General features: G+C 44.1%; 1 protein-coding gene across 2 annotated transcripts; it reads left to right on the top strand.

The window, feature by feature from the left end:
* The first annotated feature begins 1,205 nt into the window (after positions 1-1,205).
* Positions 1,206-13,141, top strand: vps37c (VPS37C subunit of ESCRT-I). Of its 2 annotated transcripts, none has more exons than XM_031748397.2 (5): positions 1,206-1,813; positions 2,205-2,314; positions 4,356-4,527; positions 6,414-6,496; positions 8,736-13,141. In XM_031748397.2, exons 2-5 carry the CDS (start codon positions 2,222-2,224, stop codon positions 9,450-9,452), a joined length of 1,065 nt encoding a protein of 354 aa, XP_031604257.1. In that variant the 5' UTR covers positions 1,206-1,813; positions 2,205-2,221; the 3' UTR covers positions 9,453-13,141. The 2 variants fall into 2 exon arrangements, with proteins under 2 accessions (XP_031604257.1, XP_031604259.1); XM_031748399.2 differs by lacking the exon at positions 1,206-1,813 and adding an exon at positions 1,837-2,064.
* Positions 13,142-15,606: the final 2,465 nt, after the last annotated feature.

Below are 15,606 nucleotides of genomic sequence, written 5' to 3'. Positions count from 1 at the left end.
CTTTATGTGTGCACTTTCATAACCACATATTAGATAGGCTGTTAAAACATGGATGAATTTTTACTTTAATCCATTATGTTGGAAATGGCTTGATCTTCTGAAGTTACCCAGGGATTAGCAGTTCGGCTGCACAAGCACTAATAGTCTTTTCCTTTACATCTGTAAAGGTTTGCTGTAAGAAAAGAAATATGCAAAAAGGAAAACAAAAGAAATTAATTTAACTTTGAAAAATCTAGCTTTAACATTTCTCGTGGCTTTGAATCAGATTCAGTTAGACGGTCAGTTTGGTGGTGCAACATGTGTCACCTCCATAAGCTGGGACAAACTGGGTCACAAGAACATTTGTGTTTTTGTTTTTTTGTAAAGGCCTTCGGATGATTCCTGAAATCATTTGATTAGACGCTGACAAATAAACTGCTGCCTTATCTGGAACCACTATGCATAAAAAATCTTACTCCACTCTCCCCACAACACTGTGCCCGGTAACAATCACAATGCAATGCCCAGTTAACATGAATGCAGCTTCCCATTATCACAGGTAGCTAGCTATGATTCTAGTTGGGATTCTAGCCTCGTGGCTCGGAAGGTTAAAATGAGCTAATAATCTCCGGTGATTTAAGACGCACGTTTTAGACGCTATTTAGAGAACAAGTAAAAAATAAGCAGACACTTTATAAATCACAGCAATGCCCCCGCATTATAAGAACAGTTGGAACTATGTTTCAGTTAAAGTGTGTTTTAAATCTGCATCAGTGATTTGTGCATCTAGTTTCTACCGCAGCAACGACAGTCTTATTTAGTCTGTTAATGACAAATCTGCATCTGATCCTGGAACACCATGACATCAACAACACACCTGTGCTGTCGTCAACAGACAAGTTAGGAAAACATAACATTTGAAGACAAGTCTCGAAAAAATACTACAATAGGCTATTATTAGTATTAATAATATAGCTATTACTGCTCACAAACTCGTATGCGATATGAGTCAAATATGTGAGAGCTCGCTTTTATGGATTTGGTGGTGTTTTTGCCGCTGTGGAAAGTGGAGATCACAGCAGAGGACGGAACATTACCGTCACACAGGGGTTTCCCTTATATCAGCTGAGCACCGGACTGTACCATTACCCTGCCTTATGGGGGACACACTAGGGAAAACGGACACAGTTAAAATAATTACACCCAAGTGTGCCCACAAATGATAATTATCGGGAAGCATTTATAAATACAAACTTCGATGTTGTTAAAGTTCACAAGTGCTGTATTCAGAATATTTGGGATTTCTCCGAATACCACCCGCAATTCGTGTAGGCTTCCAAAAATGGCGGCGGTTTCTGTCAGTGTGGAGTGAAACTTTCCTATTTTTAGCGAAATTCTTCCTCCATTCTAGCATTTTGTCGACTGTAGTCGAGTGTTTATTAAAGTAGGCATCTTCGGAAGACACCGACGTTTGACAGTCGTCGCCAGGACTGAGGGGGTGACTCTTAGCTCCGGTTTTGAGTACCAAATCGCTGAGCTTCCTTCGAAGTTGACGGTAGCTGAGTGCCTGACATTGCGATCATAGCGACTGTTGTCATCGTATCGCTTAGCGCCGAGCCGTCAGGTGAGGTTGGACGTCGGCCGATTAGCAGTAGATAGCTTTGCGGCCAAAGGGCGTCGGAAACAAAGCGGTTGGTGTTTGTGTTTGTGGATCGAGCCGGGGCAGATTACAGATCCTGAGGACGTGTCACGTCACCTGTCAGTGGGAATAAATAGGTGCTGTTGGATGTCACCGCCACTCTGTGCCGCACTGAAATTGGTTTGCTAGCGTCGTGTAAGTACCGGTTCATTTTCACCCGTGTTCCTGCTTCACTGTGCGCCCGGACAGCTTGTTGTGTTTTGGGGCCTACAGTCACTTGCCTCCATATGCGCTTTTATTATGCTAGCTAGCTGTTAGCCGTCATTGGCTAATTTGTTGTATTATAATTTGTCTAATGGCATATTGCGGGAAAATAACTAAGTACAGTTTCCATATATCGCCTACATCGTGGTGACTTTCTTTAGGGAGCAGCAGCGAGGGACGTGGTTAGTGTCTTCTTGATTTTCCGAGCTGGCTCACAGAGCTGTGTGAGCGGCTCATCGCTGCTCAGAGACTGTATATGTCAACTTTCTGTCTCTAAAGAGCGTTTTTAATGTCTCTTTCCTGATTTGTTTATGTTGGACAGCCATCCTGGCAAATCAAATGGAGAAGCTTCAGGACCTCAGCCAATCAGAGCTACAGGAGCTCCTGGACAGCCCGGAGAGGGTGGAATCGATGGCTCTGGAGTCCGATGAGGTGAAACTAGTGCTTCTTCTTCTAACCCCTTTGTCGAAAGGCGGATTAAATTCCCTTAATGAGAATTCAGGAATTTGATTATGTGGCATTGCAGTGACCCTACAACTGGTTTCTAATTTAAATCTCAAACTGTCTATAAAGTTATGGTCTTCCTGCCAAGGTTACATCAGCTCAGTGAAAAGTGATAAAGACTAGGCGGTCAGTGGGAAGGATTTTAGTTTTAAAAACAATGTTCAGTAGTTGTGTGATATTTTTCTTCTTCAAAATGATAAAGTTAGGAGTTGTTATAATTGTCCTAGAAGTGAGCAAATAGGGATTTGCCTATGTCCCTGTAACCTTTGCTTTGTTTGCAGTTATGCAAAATTGTAGAGTTGAGTTGTACGTAGGAACTTCCTGTTCTTCATCACCTCCTATTTCAAACGACTGACTCATGTCCCCTTGTCTCTGAGCTGGGTCAAACTGAGACCAGAATACTTCAGGTGTTTTTGTTTTTGGTGAAAGTGTTCTGATGATGGCAAATCTCCTGAAATCATTAGGTTAGATACTGACTTTCAACTGCTGATTTGACACAAGCTTGCAGAAACCTGAGCTGCTCAAGGTGAAGAGAGACAGCACAGTCACCTGTGAGAGGAACACGTGCAGAACAGTCTCAGTGGTTTATCTGCCATTTCTTCATTTGTCATCCAGTTTAATCAGATTTTTAAGGACTGAGTGCACGCCAAGATATAGCAGGTTTTCAGGTTAAAGCTTGTAGAGAATCACTTTGTCAGTTGTCAGACTGTGTTACGTTTTCATAACTTCAACTGGGAGAAATGGGAACAAATGGCGTGCTTTGCAGCATGCTGCTAGCAACAAAGTGCCTGAAGATGTCATTTATAACTTTACTAAGCTGCCTGTTATGTGCAGACACAATACTGGTTCATCCCTTGAGTTAGGCGATTTTTATGCTTGAGTGATTTATAGGTCAGAGTTAGGTGGCTTAACAAACAAAATAACATTCCTCTGAACATGATCAGGTACAAGTACTGAAAAGAGCCAGTGTCCAAAGAAAAGCCTGAGAACTGTTGCTCACTTTGAAAATGACACGTCTGACTGCGTGGAAGCAAAATGGAAAGAAATGAGGCGAAGGCTTTTTGGACAACACTTTATGCCAGCCTGACTCCAGAGACACTTTCAAACATGCTGTTAATCCCAGAGGCCAACAGAAGTTTTCCACTGACGAATGTGTAGTATTGAGTCAGTAAATAATGACACTGTGACACAGTTTCCTTTGAGTTCTAGTCGTCTCATATTAAGACTGTTGTGAAAGTCGAGTGATGTTTTTGGGTCGTAATCATGGAAATAATGTCCCCATAGCTGTGCGTCACAAAATAATAAACATTATATACTAACGCATGAAAAACAGCAGTCAGATAAAACTGGTAAGCTGTGCAGAGAGCAGACGGGTCAGGGCAGCAGAGCTGTCCCGTCCACCTGATCCCACCAAAGTCCAGACCAGGGCTGGATCCTGGTCTGGACTTTACTGAACGCAGCATTAGGAAAGTTGTTCAGGTGTTTCACATCACAGGGCTGTACACACAAATACACAGGCTCGTGTTGAAACTGTAAAGATATCTCTCAGCTGTACACCTCTCTGTGCTCGGCTGTGATGCGTACTCTGCCACACAGTACAGGAACAGGAAACGCACAGACTTATGTCAGCCTAACAAACTTATTTACTGCAGTTATTTTACAAGCCAAGAACAAGATGGAGCATCCGGCCCATTTCCAGCACACACGAGGCTCCTGTGTTAGTCACTGTGGTTGCAGTAGTACTTTTGATATGACTCTATATTCTACACGAGGATAATCTGCTGACATCCTTCCACCAAGTCAGTCCATTGTTCGGTCTTTTAAAGAAGACTGCTGAGTCTTACTTAATGCCACATTTCAGTACTTGTATATGTGGTAATGCAGACACACTGAAGGATTTACATAGACATGTGTTTGATGCCAACACTTAAAGTTATAATTCCCATTGCATTACATGCTGTTGTTTCAGATCCAGAACATCCAGCTGGAGAGAGAAATGGCTTTGGCATCAAATCGCAGCCTGGCTGAGCAAAACCTGGATATGAAGCCTCGCTTGGAGTCACAGAAGGAGCTGCTGGTGGAGAGATATTCTCAACTAGAGGCAGTCAGAGAAACCTATAGACAGCACTGCTCCCTGAAAGGTAGGGGGAGGGATGAACACTGTGCACACTAGTGACTACACCTGACTCACTGTGTCACTGAGTAAGTTTTCATCACTTCTGATGAACACATAAAAGCCACAATGATTGTCAAAAAAAGTTAAAGTAGATTTGTCTTTTTGGAAGTTGACTTTAAATGTCTAAAATGGGAAATGGACTGATTCATGTACAGCACTTTTCTCCTCTCTCGGAGCTCTTAATACAACATTCACACACATTCACACACATTCACACTCTGATGGATGAACTTGAACCTGGTTGAGTATCTTGGCATGCAGACTGGAGGAGGCAGGGATCGAACCACCAATCTTCTGGTTAGTAAGTGACCTATAGTGTCACTGAGAAGTGTTTCTCTGTTTTTGTTTTTCATCTGATGGGGTGTGGTTGTCAAACTGTTCCTATTTTTCAGTCTGTTATAGGATTTCTCTCTCTTTTTTTTTTTTTTACATAGGTACACTTGGTGTCATTTTACACATTTATTTCTGACAATTTCAGAGTCGTGCATCATTTACTACAGCAGTGTTTCTCTATCGTTTAATGTGTAGTTAAACACACAAAGTGGAGTGTCACTGGTCAGGGTCAGGTGATAATGTAAAATGAGTTTGACATCTACTAAAATTAAAGTCTCAGATGACTCTGAATCCCGGTGACCTTGACTCTCAAAATCAGAGGTCAGCTTTTCTGAAAATCACCTAAGATTTTCGCATTTATTCCACAGGTGCTCCTAGTAGGAGGCTGGCAGTGACAGGGCCCTGGGTGTAGTAGTAGTACACACAGTGTGGGGACTGGACCCATTCTTCACCGTGGCCCCTAAAAGCCTTGCTTTATGTCACTCAGGATTTTATTATTGATGCATTTCTCTCCTGCATCCGTATGTTTGAAGTGCCTTTGGAGAAGATACCCCAGGTACTCTTTCATGCATCCATCTACGTTTGCATGTGAGGGTGTTAAAATGTGTCCATGGATGCAGCTCAAAGTTCAAATGTCCTTGAAGTGTTAGGTGAGAGTGAAAAACACCTTATAAACGACAGACCATGTACCATGGGCTAAACTAAGACCGGGTGGGACAAACCTTATGGACCTGATAGTGTAGTCAGATGCAGTTACATGAGTGAGTCAGTAATAAACAATCACCTCAGTGAAGAAGGGTTCCCAGTTTGAACCTGATGAAAAACCTGCTTGGGAGGCTAACTGGTGATTTGAAAGTGGCTCATTGTGTGACAGTACATGGTTATCTGTGTCTGTGTTTAAAAAAGCCAATCAAAAACAGCAGGGAGCGCCAGTTTCAGAGAGCTGAGTCAAGGGCAAAGCAGTCTATATGTGCCGAATACATACAAATCCTAATAAACTGGCACCAGATGAATGTGCAGTGTTGTAGTGAGTCGTAGTTCTTCCTCCACCTGCACAGTGCTGTGCAGGAGCTGTCAGATAGATGGATCAATACATGAGGGGACCATGTCCAGTCCATGGTACCTCTTTAGTATTGAGTCTGTGTACAGCCACCGAGCCAGAGTGAGCGAGGCACTGTGTGTAAAATGGTTCATTCAGAATTTGTATAAACCCTCTTGATTCAAAGCTGAAAGTGTGCACTTCAGCACTGTTATTGAATGTTTGTTTGGAAACAGCCTGCAGAATCTCTGTCCTTAACAGGTGGACTTGTACCTGTGCAGCCCACCCAGGTAAAGTCTATTTGTGGGACACACAGGTGGGAATTTCCCAGCATGCCTCTCAGTTTGCCTTTGTTTTTAATCTCTCACCATTATAATAATGTGACTCCACAGCTCTCATCAGTCTGAGGATTTAATGCTTCCATCATCAGACACGCCCAGGCTCATACTCAGTCTCTTTCTAACTCTTGCTCTCCTCAGATGGCATGGCAGGTCAGGTGTCTCCAGAAGCACTGTTCTCAAGACTACAGACAGAGGGCAGCAAAACAGAAGAAGAGTCAGAGGTCAGTGATGGACTGTCAAACATGTTGCAGGTGCATCATTTAACGTACAGGCAGACGCTTCGATGTTTTTAACGTGGGGTCAGCATGTTCAGGTAATATGAACGAAAGGCAACAGTTTAAAGTTCAGTTCTAAACGACGACGATCACGAATAGATTAAAGAGTTTCCTGAAGATGGGATGTGTTGTTTCTTATGAGTTTCTGCATGCATGCAGACATGACAGTGTGGTGGAAGTCAGTGTGTGGGCTCAGGAACAGCGTTTCCTGCTTCACCCACTAATGCATGTACCACTTGATGAAACATTGATGAGTTTTAACTTGGATTTTTGAGGCTGTTTCAGATGGACTGAACTGTTCTGTGGTCTGACCAATCAGAATGATTTTTGATTCCACCGTCTCTGAGATGGAACAGATAGACCACCTGGTCTGATATCATTACACAATGCATTCTGCATCTATGATGGGCTGTGCATTAGTGCACATGGTACGGTGATTTGCTCCCGAGTGAAGAGCCAATTAATGCTGACACATAAATGCAGGTTTTGGAATCACACATATCACCATCAGATGATGTCTTTGGTTCAGAAGGTCTCAGCCTGTGAACATCTACGCCAGTATAAAGTTAGTTAGTCTGTTTAGGAGGTGACCTGCTCTGCCAGCTGAGCTACAGCCACAGGCGTCAGGATGTGGTCAGCTTTCACTGAAGTGATCAGACTACAGCTGGCTTGGGAACACTTTGTTGTCCTCATGGAAGAGCTGGAGGGATGGGCATCTGAGCTGCTGCCTCTGGTACCCAGCCCGTGATAAGCAGCAATGGATGGGTGAGCTGGGATTATACTTCCCAAGAGCTCACTATGCTCCAGTCAGATGTGAATGACGTAAACGTCACCATCAGGCAGCGAGTGTGAGGGTCCACGTGACCTCCTGATGACTGTGTGCGACATGATCTCTGCTCCTCCTCCTGATGCCTGTAAATATGTGACCCACCTGTTTGTGGTAGGATGGTGGAGACTAGGGTTGGGCGATATGTAAAAATTTTCCAACCGACAATCGTCAGTCCAATAATCGACGATGGGTGATATATTCACGCATGCACAGACTTTTTGATGGGCGCAGCAATGTAAATATGCACGGACTGATTTGCGTGTTTACGACACAGAAGTCCAAACATGGACGAACTAATTTCCAAAAACAATTAGGGCCGTCAGCGTTAACGCTGCATTAACGCGGTCATCATGATTAACGCGATTAAAATCTGGAGTGCAGAATGAACAAACTTTGGACAATCTGCCCGAAATGCGTTGACAGAGACATTTCAGGGATTTTGACTCAGTCTGTCATACAATCGCGTTTGTCGTGATGACAGCGCATTAACGCTGACAGCAATAAAAAAATATAAAATCACCAATTTGGGATGAAAAGGGTAAACCTAAGGATGTAACCAAAGCGGTGTGTCACTTGTGCAGACATATAGTGTGAGCAAAGTACTGAAACATGACTAACTTGCATGAGCATGTACGTGTCCACCATCCAGCGGAGTATGCTGGGCTATCACCAGCTTCTGCAGCTCCAACAAGCATTTGGGCGCACTCTGAGGAGTGGGCATTTGCTGACAGATGAAAGAGGGTGCTGTTAAAACAGCGCTATTATTATTTTTTTTTCTGTTGACTGCTTCTATTAGCTCCATCATTATTAGCAAGCCTACTCATGGGCAAATAAATACATAAGTCGTCCGTGTGAAAACGATTGCCAATGGGCTCAGCCTATCGGCGATAGTCGATATATTCATCCAATTGCCCAACCCTAGTGGAGACCTGTGGTGTTGTTTGAACAGCTTGTGTCTCTGTGCTGTGTTTTGGATTAGTTGCTTCATTCATCAGGAAATTCAACTAAAGACTAGCTGGACTAAGTGCGCCCCTGGGCACACTGTGTTATCTAGTTGGGCAGCTCAGCAGTGCAGACCTATCCGAACTAGAAATGCTTTTACTTTGAAGGATTTTGCACTTCCTTTAACAGCGGCTGCTGTTTATCTGGGCTGTGGCCGGCTTTGGGCTTGTTTTCAGGGTGCCGTCACATTCTCACTAAATGGAGTTTAGATGTGCAGGTTGTGAAGCAGTGGGTCCCACCCCACAGCCCACATCATTAGTCTGTGGCTCCTATAAGTTATTTGACCTTAGAGGTAGTTTGAGACCTGCTCAGCAGTAAGCATCGCTCATTCGTCTTACCTGTCTCGTTCCGCAGGCTCTAGCAGATGAGTTTCTGGAGGGATCTCTTCCACTGGACTCCTTCCTCGACCGATTCCTCTCCCTACGCTCACTCGCTCACAAAAGACGCGTACGGATAGAGAAACTCCAAGAAATCCTGCGACAGCGGAGCGAGGGCAATACCACCGCCATGACGTCGTCAGCATGCCTGAAAGAGGACTCTGCTACCCCGCTGTCACCGTGGGATCAACAGACGACAACAGCAACGACGACGAACCAACAGCAGCCGAGTTCCAAACCTCAGAACGCCTCTCAGCCTGTGTCCGCGTCTGCAGGAGGCTCCTCTGGGCTCCCCTACAGTCCATATCCCGTGTCGGGCCCTACTCCTCCTGCTGTAGTGGCAGCAGCAGGTTCTGTTCCAGCCAATGCCCCGTCACAGTTCCCTCCTTACCCAGGTCCCACTTCACCTTTCCCTCCGGCAGGGAGCTACTCTGGCCCTAGCCCCCCTTTTGGGCCTCCAGCTTCGGCCAGCTGCCCTTACCCGGCCCAGCCCTCCTTTCCTTCGCCACATCCGGGCTCAGCATTTGGCCAGTACACCCCGAGCCACACTCAGAGTGGCCCTGCGCCCTACCCGGCCTCCTACAGCTACGGGGGCTACAGCTACCCATCCGGGCCTGCCTATTCCAATTCTCAGTCAGCACCAGGGAGACCCATGTACAGACCGGGATATGGAGTTCCACAGCCGTACTCCTGAAAGCACTACTGCTCCACTGTCTCTCTTCTTCTTAAATCTTTCCTCCTTTGCTGTCTCACCATTTTCTCTTCCCTCACTCCTGCTCTCCTTGCCCTAATCCTCCTCTCCCTGTCCTTTCTCCGATGCTCCCAGACTCAAAAGGTCTCTCGCTTTACTTTGTTGCACTATTTCTCTAATATCAGTCTGTCTCTGTTTATTTCTTTGCCCTTCCTTTGTCGACCCACTAACTCCCCCCACTCTGGTCTCAGGTTGTTGCGTTTGTGTTTAAGTGTTCAAACACTGTCTCTGGTTCACTCACCTTCTTCCTTCTGCACATCGTTGTCTCCTCCCTCCTCTTCCGTGTCATTAGTGTGTGTGTGTTGCTGTTTGGCAATCAGAAAGTCCTTATAGACACAAGTGCACTCCCCCTTATGACAAATACATGGCAAGAATCACACTCTGACAGTGTCCCCATCCCCTGCCATAATCTGTGTGGTTCACATTGCTTTCTGTGAGCACCGACGAGATATGGAAGCTTTATGTTCTGCTTTGATGACCTCTGGGCTCAAACGATGCCCTTAAAACGGAGAAGGCCGGTACACAGTAAGATTCTTACATGAAGTTAAAGCGCAGGGTCTGAAGTTCCCATATTCTTATCTGTAGCTGCCCGGATATTCAGCTCTTCCAGTTGTAGGCGAATGTGAATGCGGCCACTTTGTTTCCTTTAACCAAAGAAACTTCTGCTGATGACACTGCTTTCATTCCTCTTCCTTTCATTAGTGTTTGACAGAGGAAGCAAACTGCAGCAAGAGATGTCACAGTACTACGTTTGTAGTAGTGCACACCAATGCCAGTAGCATTCTAGATACCCAAGTAAAAACACCCGGTGACTATCTCGACAGCAGCAGCAGTGTTTGTAAGGACAGACGAGAGCACTGCTCAGTGTGCACTGCCCCTTTAAAACAAGAGCCCACAGTGTGTTCCCTACAGTACACTACATAGAAAATACCAAGTGTATTTTCAGGTCACAGTACATGTACAGCATTTGGTATGGAAGCTACTGTAAACATTGGTGCTGTGACGTCCCCAGCTGCAGCTGTGTCAGCGTCTTCTCCTTTCAGCCCTGCTTAAAACACTTGAAGAGGAAACAGGCAGACTTGGGAAAATTCTTCAGATTCCTGATCCCGACTGTGATGTCCTTTCCTACTTTTCTGTACAGTCAACAAACATGTCTGTTTCTGTGAGTGGAAGCCTAGCTGGAGATGACTCACAGGGCTGGTTTGTGCAGCACTAGCTGGAGAACCGACACTGTACGCAGGTTTCTGGTTTTCTCCGCACATCTTCATGATCCTTTGTTTTGTTTTTGTTCCAATAAGTAATTGAAAGGGAAACCCAGGAAGGGTCGCTTGTCAGAACGGTCACTAACAGGAGACTAACGGTCACACTCTTAATTTCCTTATAAGCATGTCTTATCATGGAGAAGCTGACACAAAGGGATTAGTTGGTGTCACTCATGTTGCTGTGCACTCCCTGCACCTCTCTGATTGGTCCGTGGAGGCTCTCCAAAGTCGAGCTTTGTGTACGTGTGCCTGCTGGCTTCAAACACTTTGGCGCTGTAGACCATCGTAGGTGAGGTGGAGGTGTTGAAGGGAATTTAGTATGTGTGTATTTTTAAACTGAAGTGCCAATATTGTGACAGACAAACGCGTAAATCTCACATTTCTTTGGTGACGAGCTGTACCTTATGTCCCTCGAAGTGATTGAACTGAATCTAAAGTGATCTGGGACTCAGAAACACTGCACCGCTATTAACGCTCCAGAAAGCTGCATTAGTGAAGCGAGCTCAGAGTTTAGGCGACTGAGTGATGATGATGATGCTGTTAAAGAGGGGGAGGAATCCCAGTGTGGTTGTGCAGCGGAGAGCAGTATGCAGAAATCCTTTTTGTTTCAGTGCATGTCAGAGACTTAAAGATTTCCTTTTAGAGCAAAGTTGAACCTGCTGGATTATTTAATCGAGATGCAGCTGTTAATCAAAACACAGTAAATCTGCATCATAGCTGCAGGCCGGACCTGTGCAGTCAGTACCTCAAGACAGGCTGTGCAGGCTTCAGCTGAGAGCTGGCTAATGCTAGGGCGAGCACTGTGCGGATACATTCAGTCATTACCGTAGTAGCCAGTGTGAGCCACGCTTCTTCAGATGTCACATGATTTAGAAGAAGTTGGATATCAGCTGACTTCCCTGCCAAGGTCAAAGATCACTGTTCATTCTTCCTGGTTTAAGAGCTGTCGCTAAGACTGCTAGCACAAAGGCTTTTACAGTGGCAGTAGCAGGTGCTGTGTTCAGTCAGTCAGCAAACACTCTTAAGTCTGGAGCAGTCACTGTACACTCAGTGACACAGAGGTTTCTATGGTGTTTGGAGAGGTCATTTATTTTTTATTTAACCAGGTTAGTATAACCAACCTCGGTCCTCCGCCTGTCTGAAAGAGCCTGTGATGGACGGCTGACTGTCAGAAAGAAAGCAGAAATATAAAACGGCTCGCTGTGGTGAAGGAGAACATGCTCCACCACAGAGACGAGCATCAGACTTGCTGTAAGGTCTGCTGGAAACAAAGATGGAAGGTTTGCTGTTCTGAACAAAAAGGAGGGAGTCTGGTGAAACTGTCACTCGTATACCATCTGCACATAGAAAACACTGTGAGGCACAGGTACAGTCAGCTGTTGAGTGTAACTGTGACCTGCCCTGTCTGTTACTAGCCACAGAGCACTAACCCATGGCAGTAAGGTTCTCTTTATAAACAGCTCGCTCACCATGCTGATGTCTGTCACAGAGCAAAGACACTGAAGGAAAGAGACCAGCATTAGCTCCTCTGCAGGGAACCATGTACCCCGAGGGCAGTGACTGGAAATGTGTTTTAAATGTTTCATGGCAGTAGTAGATGGAATTGGCAGTTCACTGTTTTTCCTGGTTTTAAGATTACTGCGAACTCTGAATTTATTAAATGCTTGATAGAAACTAACATATAAACAAATATTTCAGCATTAGGTGAATTTGTCTTTTATAAAGGGTGCCTTACTCCTCATAGGTAAATATGGGCTGTAGCTGACACAGAGTGCATGTGATGGCTCACCTGAACCCAGCTCTCAGTACCTCAGACGTCCACACAGTGGCACCAGCTGACAGACTGGCGCCGTCTGATTGGATGAGAGCTGACGTCCCGATGCTGCACCTCTCTTGGTGCTAACGTCGCCCTCTTGTGTTACCTGTGGGGTCTTACTGCGCACACACACACACACACACACACACACACACACACACACACAACAGATGTCTCACTGGTTTCAGTTGGTTTTACGTGAACACGAGTAGGTGACTGCTTCACATAGAGATGCTGCAATACCCCGAGCATGACGAGCTTTCATATACAATGAAGACATGATGATGGTGGTGGTGGCTTTGTCCTGAGGACTTCAGTGTTGTTAGGAAGAATGACAACAATAATAATAATAGTTTTACAGTGTTTTAGAAAAAGCACAAGGCAGATGTCTTAATATAGTTAGCATTAATATTCTGGAGGGAAATATCAGATTGATTTAATGGTTCTGATCTGGAGGAATTCTATATTACTGATGATGTAGATGGAAAAAGAGAAACAATGTTTTCTTTCTTGTTTTGGTTGTGAATAATTAAACAAGTTGATTTGAAGTAAAATGCTCAGAGTCTTTATTACGTTAGGATTCATTGAATTTCTGTGTGGTGCATCGAGTCTAACAAAAGGTTGGGATGCTGTAGAGAATGAAAATGAATCTTAAATGTTATCCAAACATTCACTCATCACAAAGTTAGGAGTGTAAAGTTCTCTAATACCAAGAAAACCCTGTTTTAACTGGATCAATGAGGAGCCACTGATATCAAGACAAGGAAGCTCCTTACCATGAGTGGAGGGTTTTACACCAGGACCATGAGACTGCACGCTAAGTGGAAGGAAGGAGGCCGAGGACTGGAGAGGATCCGGGATGGAAACACAAACACAGGAAGATGGCGTCCAAGTGTAGTGTTCTTACTGACAGCAGAAACCTGAGAACGAAGGAGAGGAGCCATTGTGGAAGGACGCAAGACTCCACAGCATGCACCACTCACAGACAGCGGCTGGACTCAAACAGTCTTAAGGACGCCAGAGCCTCCTCAGATATTTTAAGGATGTACTTCACAAGTTTCCCTTTTTAGCACTTTGGGATTCACCTTATTGGTGTAAAATTATTATTTTATGGCTGTCAAAGTGTTTTCTTTCATTTCTCATAGACTTGAGTACAGAAATGGGAACACATGATGTGTTTTTTGACAAAGTTACTAAAGATACATTTAAAAATGATACATGGTGCAATTTTCATGCTTGAATGATTCATAGATCAGTGTCAATGTGCAAAAAACATTCTTCTGATCATGTCTGAGGAACTAATATGTCAATAAATGTTACATCCTTCACTTCAGTACGGTTTTTCAAAGACTTTTTCATTTACAATTCTTTTGAGATGGAAGGGTTAGTGAGTTTTGTTGTATACGCTGCTAACGCTGTTCCCAAACATCACGTTCTTGCCTAAGAGATTGATACGAGCTCGTGGATATGCTGTGGTTGATGGTTTGTGAAGCACATGACGCCAGCTCCTGTGAGGGGAAAATGCTCAGACATTTGGGAAATTCAGTGCAGAGAGGAGTAGGAGTTGAAAGTTGTGGGGTTTTTGTCGTATCTACGGCGCCGTAAACCAGAGGCGGAGAATGAGAGAAAACGAGAGTGATGAAGATGACGGAGTAAAGTAGTGTGCAAAGTCCACGCCGAAATGAATCAACAACACAAGATATTTTTGTTTGTCACAGAACCAAAGGATGATGTCTGAGTTCACTTAGTCACAGTTCCTGCACAAACATGGTTCCGCTCACAGTGTTTGTGGAAACTTGTCATCTTATCTTGTTGTGTCATAATTTATGCTCGGATCTTTGCGCATGTTGAAGTCTAAGGAAACGCTAATCTGCTGCTAACATGACGGCACACACACTAATAAGGGCCTCCAGATACTGCTGTGTGATAGTCACTGCTCACGTTTAGGCTGTGTGAGGAAATGTAGATGTTTTTGTCACATGTACACAACACATCATTGTTTAAAAAGCCGCAGTGATTATAGCACGTTATACACCATGTCTCACCTTCCTCTATGTGAATCTGACATTCACACTCTGATGAAATCATTTTAGCATGCAGACGGCAGCAGCCGGGATCAAACCACCAGCCGTCCCATTAGCAGATGAGTAGCTCGACCTGGTGAGCTACAGCCACCCCATCCCTACCTGTACTATTTATATTATATGAATTTTTACGTTGGAACATTGTAACTGCCTTCATGTCTTATACTGAAAGATTTCTGACAATGTGCTTGATATTTACGTTCTGCAGCTGTAGCTCGCTGTAAGCAGCACAGCTCTCGTGTTTCTCCAGTGCAGCCAATTACAGTTCTTCATATCAGCATGTACTCTGAGAGCTCACTGTTAATAAAATGTAAATATATATATGTATAGATAGATATTTATAATAAACACATTACATTTATTATAACCTGGTATAAACATTTTAATTTGTCATGTGTGAAAACGTTTACATTCATGACCACAAACAGCCAACTCGATGCTCGGCTCTGCTCCAGCAGCCAAACTGTATTCACCCCCAGTCTGTGTCTGCACACAGCATGGTGTGCTGACACCTGACACATACTGAGTGTGCCGTACTGTGAGCACTTTGTACTTTGTGTCAAAACTTTGTAGTAAGTTTGGTTTTTTGTCTTTACAGTTTGCTAATAACATGGCTGTACTGTTTTTATTCTTCTTCATGCTGCAGCGTCCCTTTGGAGGGTGACGGTGAACGACTCTCAGCACCTCTATTTATAAAGCACTTTAAAGTCAAACGTTGTGCTAAACATAGACAAATAACATAAACAGAAAATAAAATCAAACATGTTAAAAATAGAGAATTAAAAAAAGTCAACACTTGATTTTACTCTAATATATATTTTTATTATTGTCAAGTTTACATTACCAACAGGCTGCACAAAGTACTTTACAATGTGAAATACCACTAAAATAAATAAATGCACAACAAAGATGCAGAGAAGAAAAAATAAAAATGA

Source organism: Oreochromis aureus, linkage group 6 (genome assembly GCF_013358895.1).
Source record: "Oreochromis aureus strain Israel breed Guangdong linkage group 6, ZZ_aureus, whole genome shotgun sequence".
Classification (NCBI taxonomy): domain Eukaryota; kingdom Metazoa; phylum Chordata; class Actinopteri; order Cichliformes; family Cichlidae; genus Oreochromis; species Oreochromis aureus.
The sequence above is the reverse complement of the archived record's forward strand: the minus strand, read 5'-3'. Positions and strand labels throughout refer to the sequence as shown.

Bases quoted from the DNA above. Each gene is read 5' to 3' on its own strand.
- vps37c (XM_031748397.2), top strand. From the start codon at position 2,222: ATGGAGAAGCTTCAGGACCTCAGCCAATCAGAGCTACAGGAGCTCCTG. The intron at 2,315-4,355 runs GTGAAACTAGTG...CTGTTGTTTCAG, and splicing joins TGGCTCTGGAGTCCGATGAG to ATCCAGAACATCCAGCTGGA. The intron at 6,497-8,735 runs GTCAGTGATGGA...CTCGTTCCGCAG, and splicing joins AAACAGAAGAAGAGTCAGAG to GCTCTAGCAGATGAGTTTCT.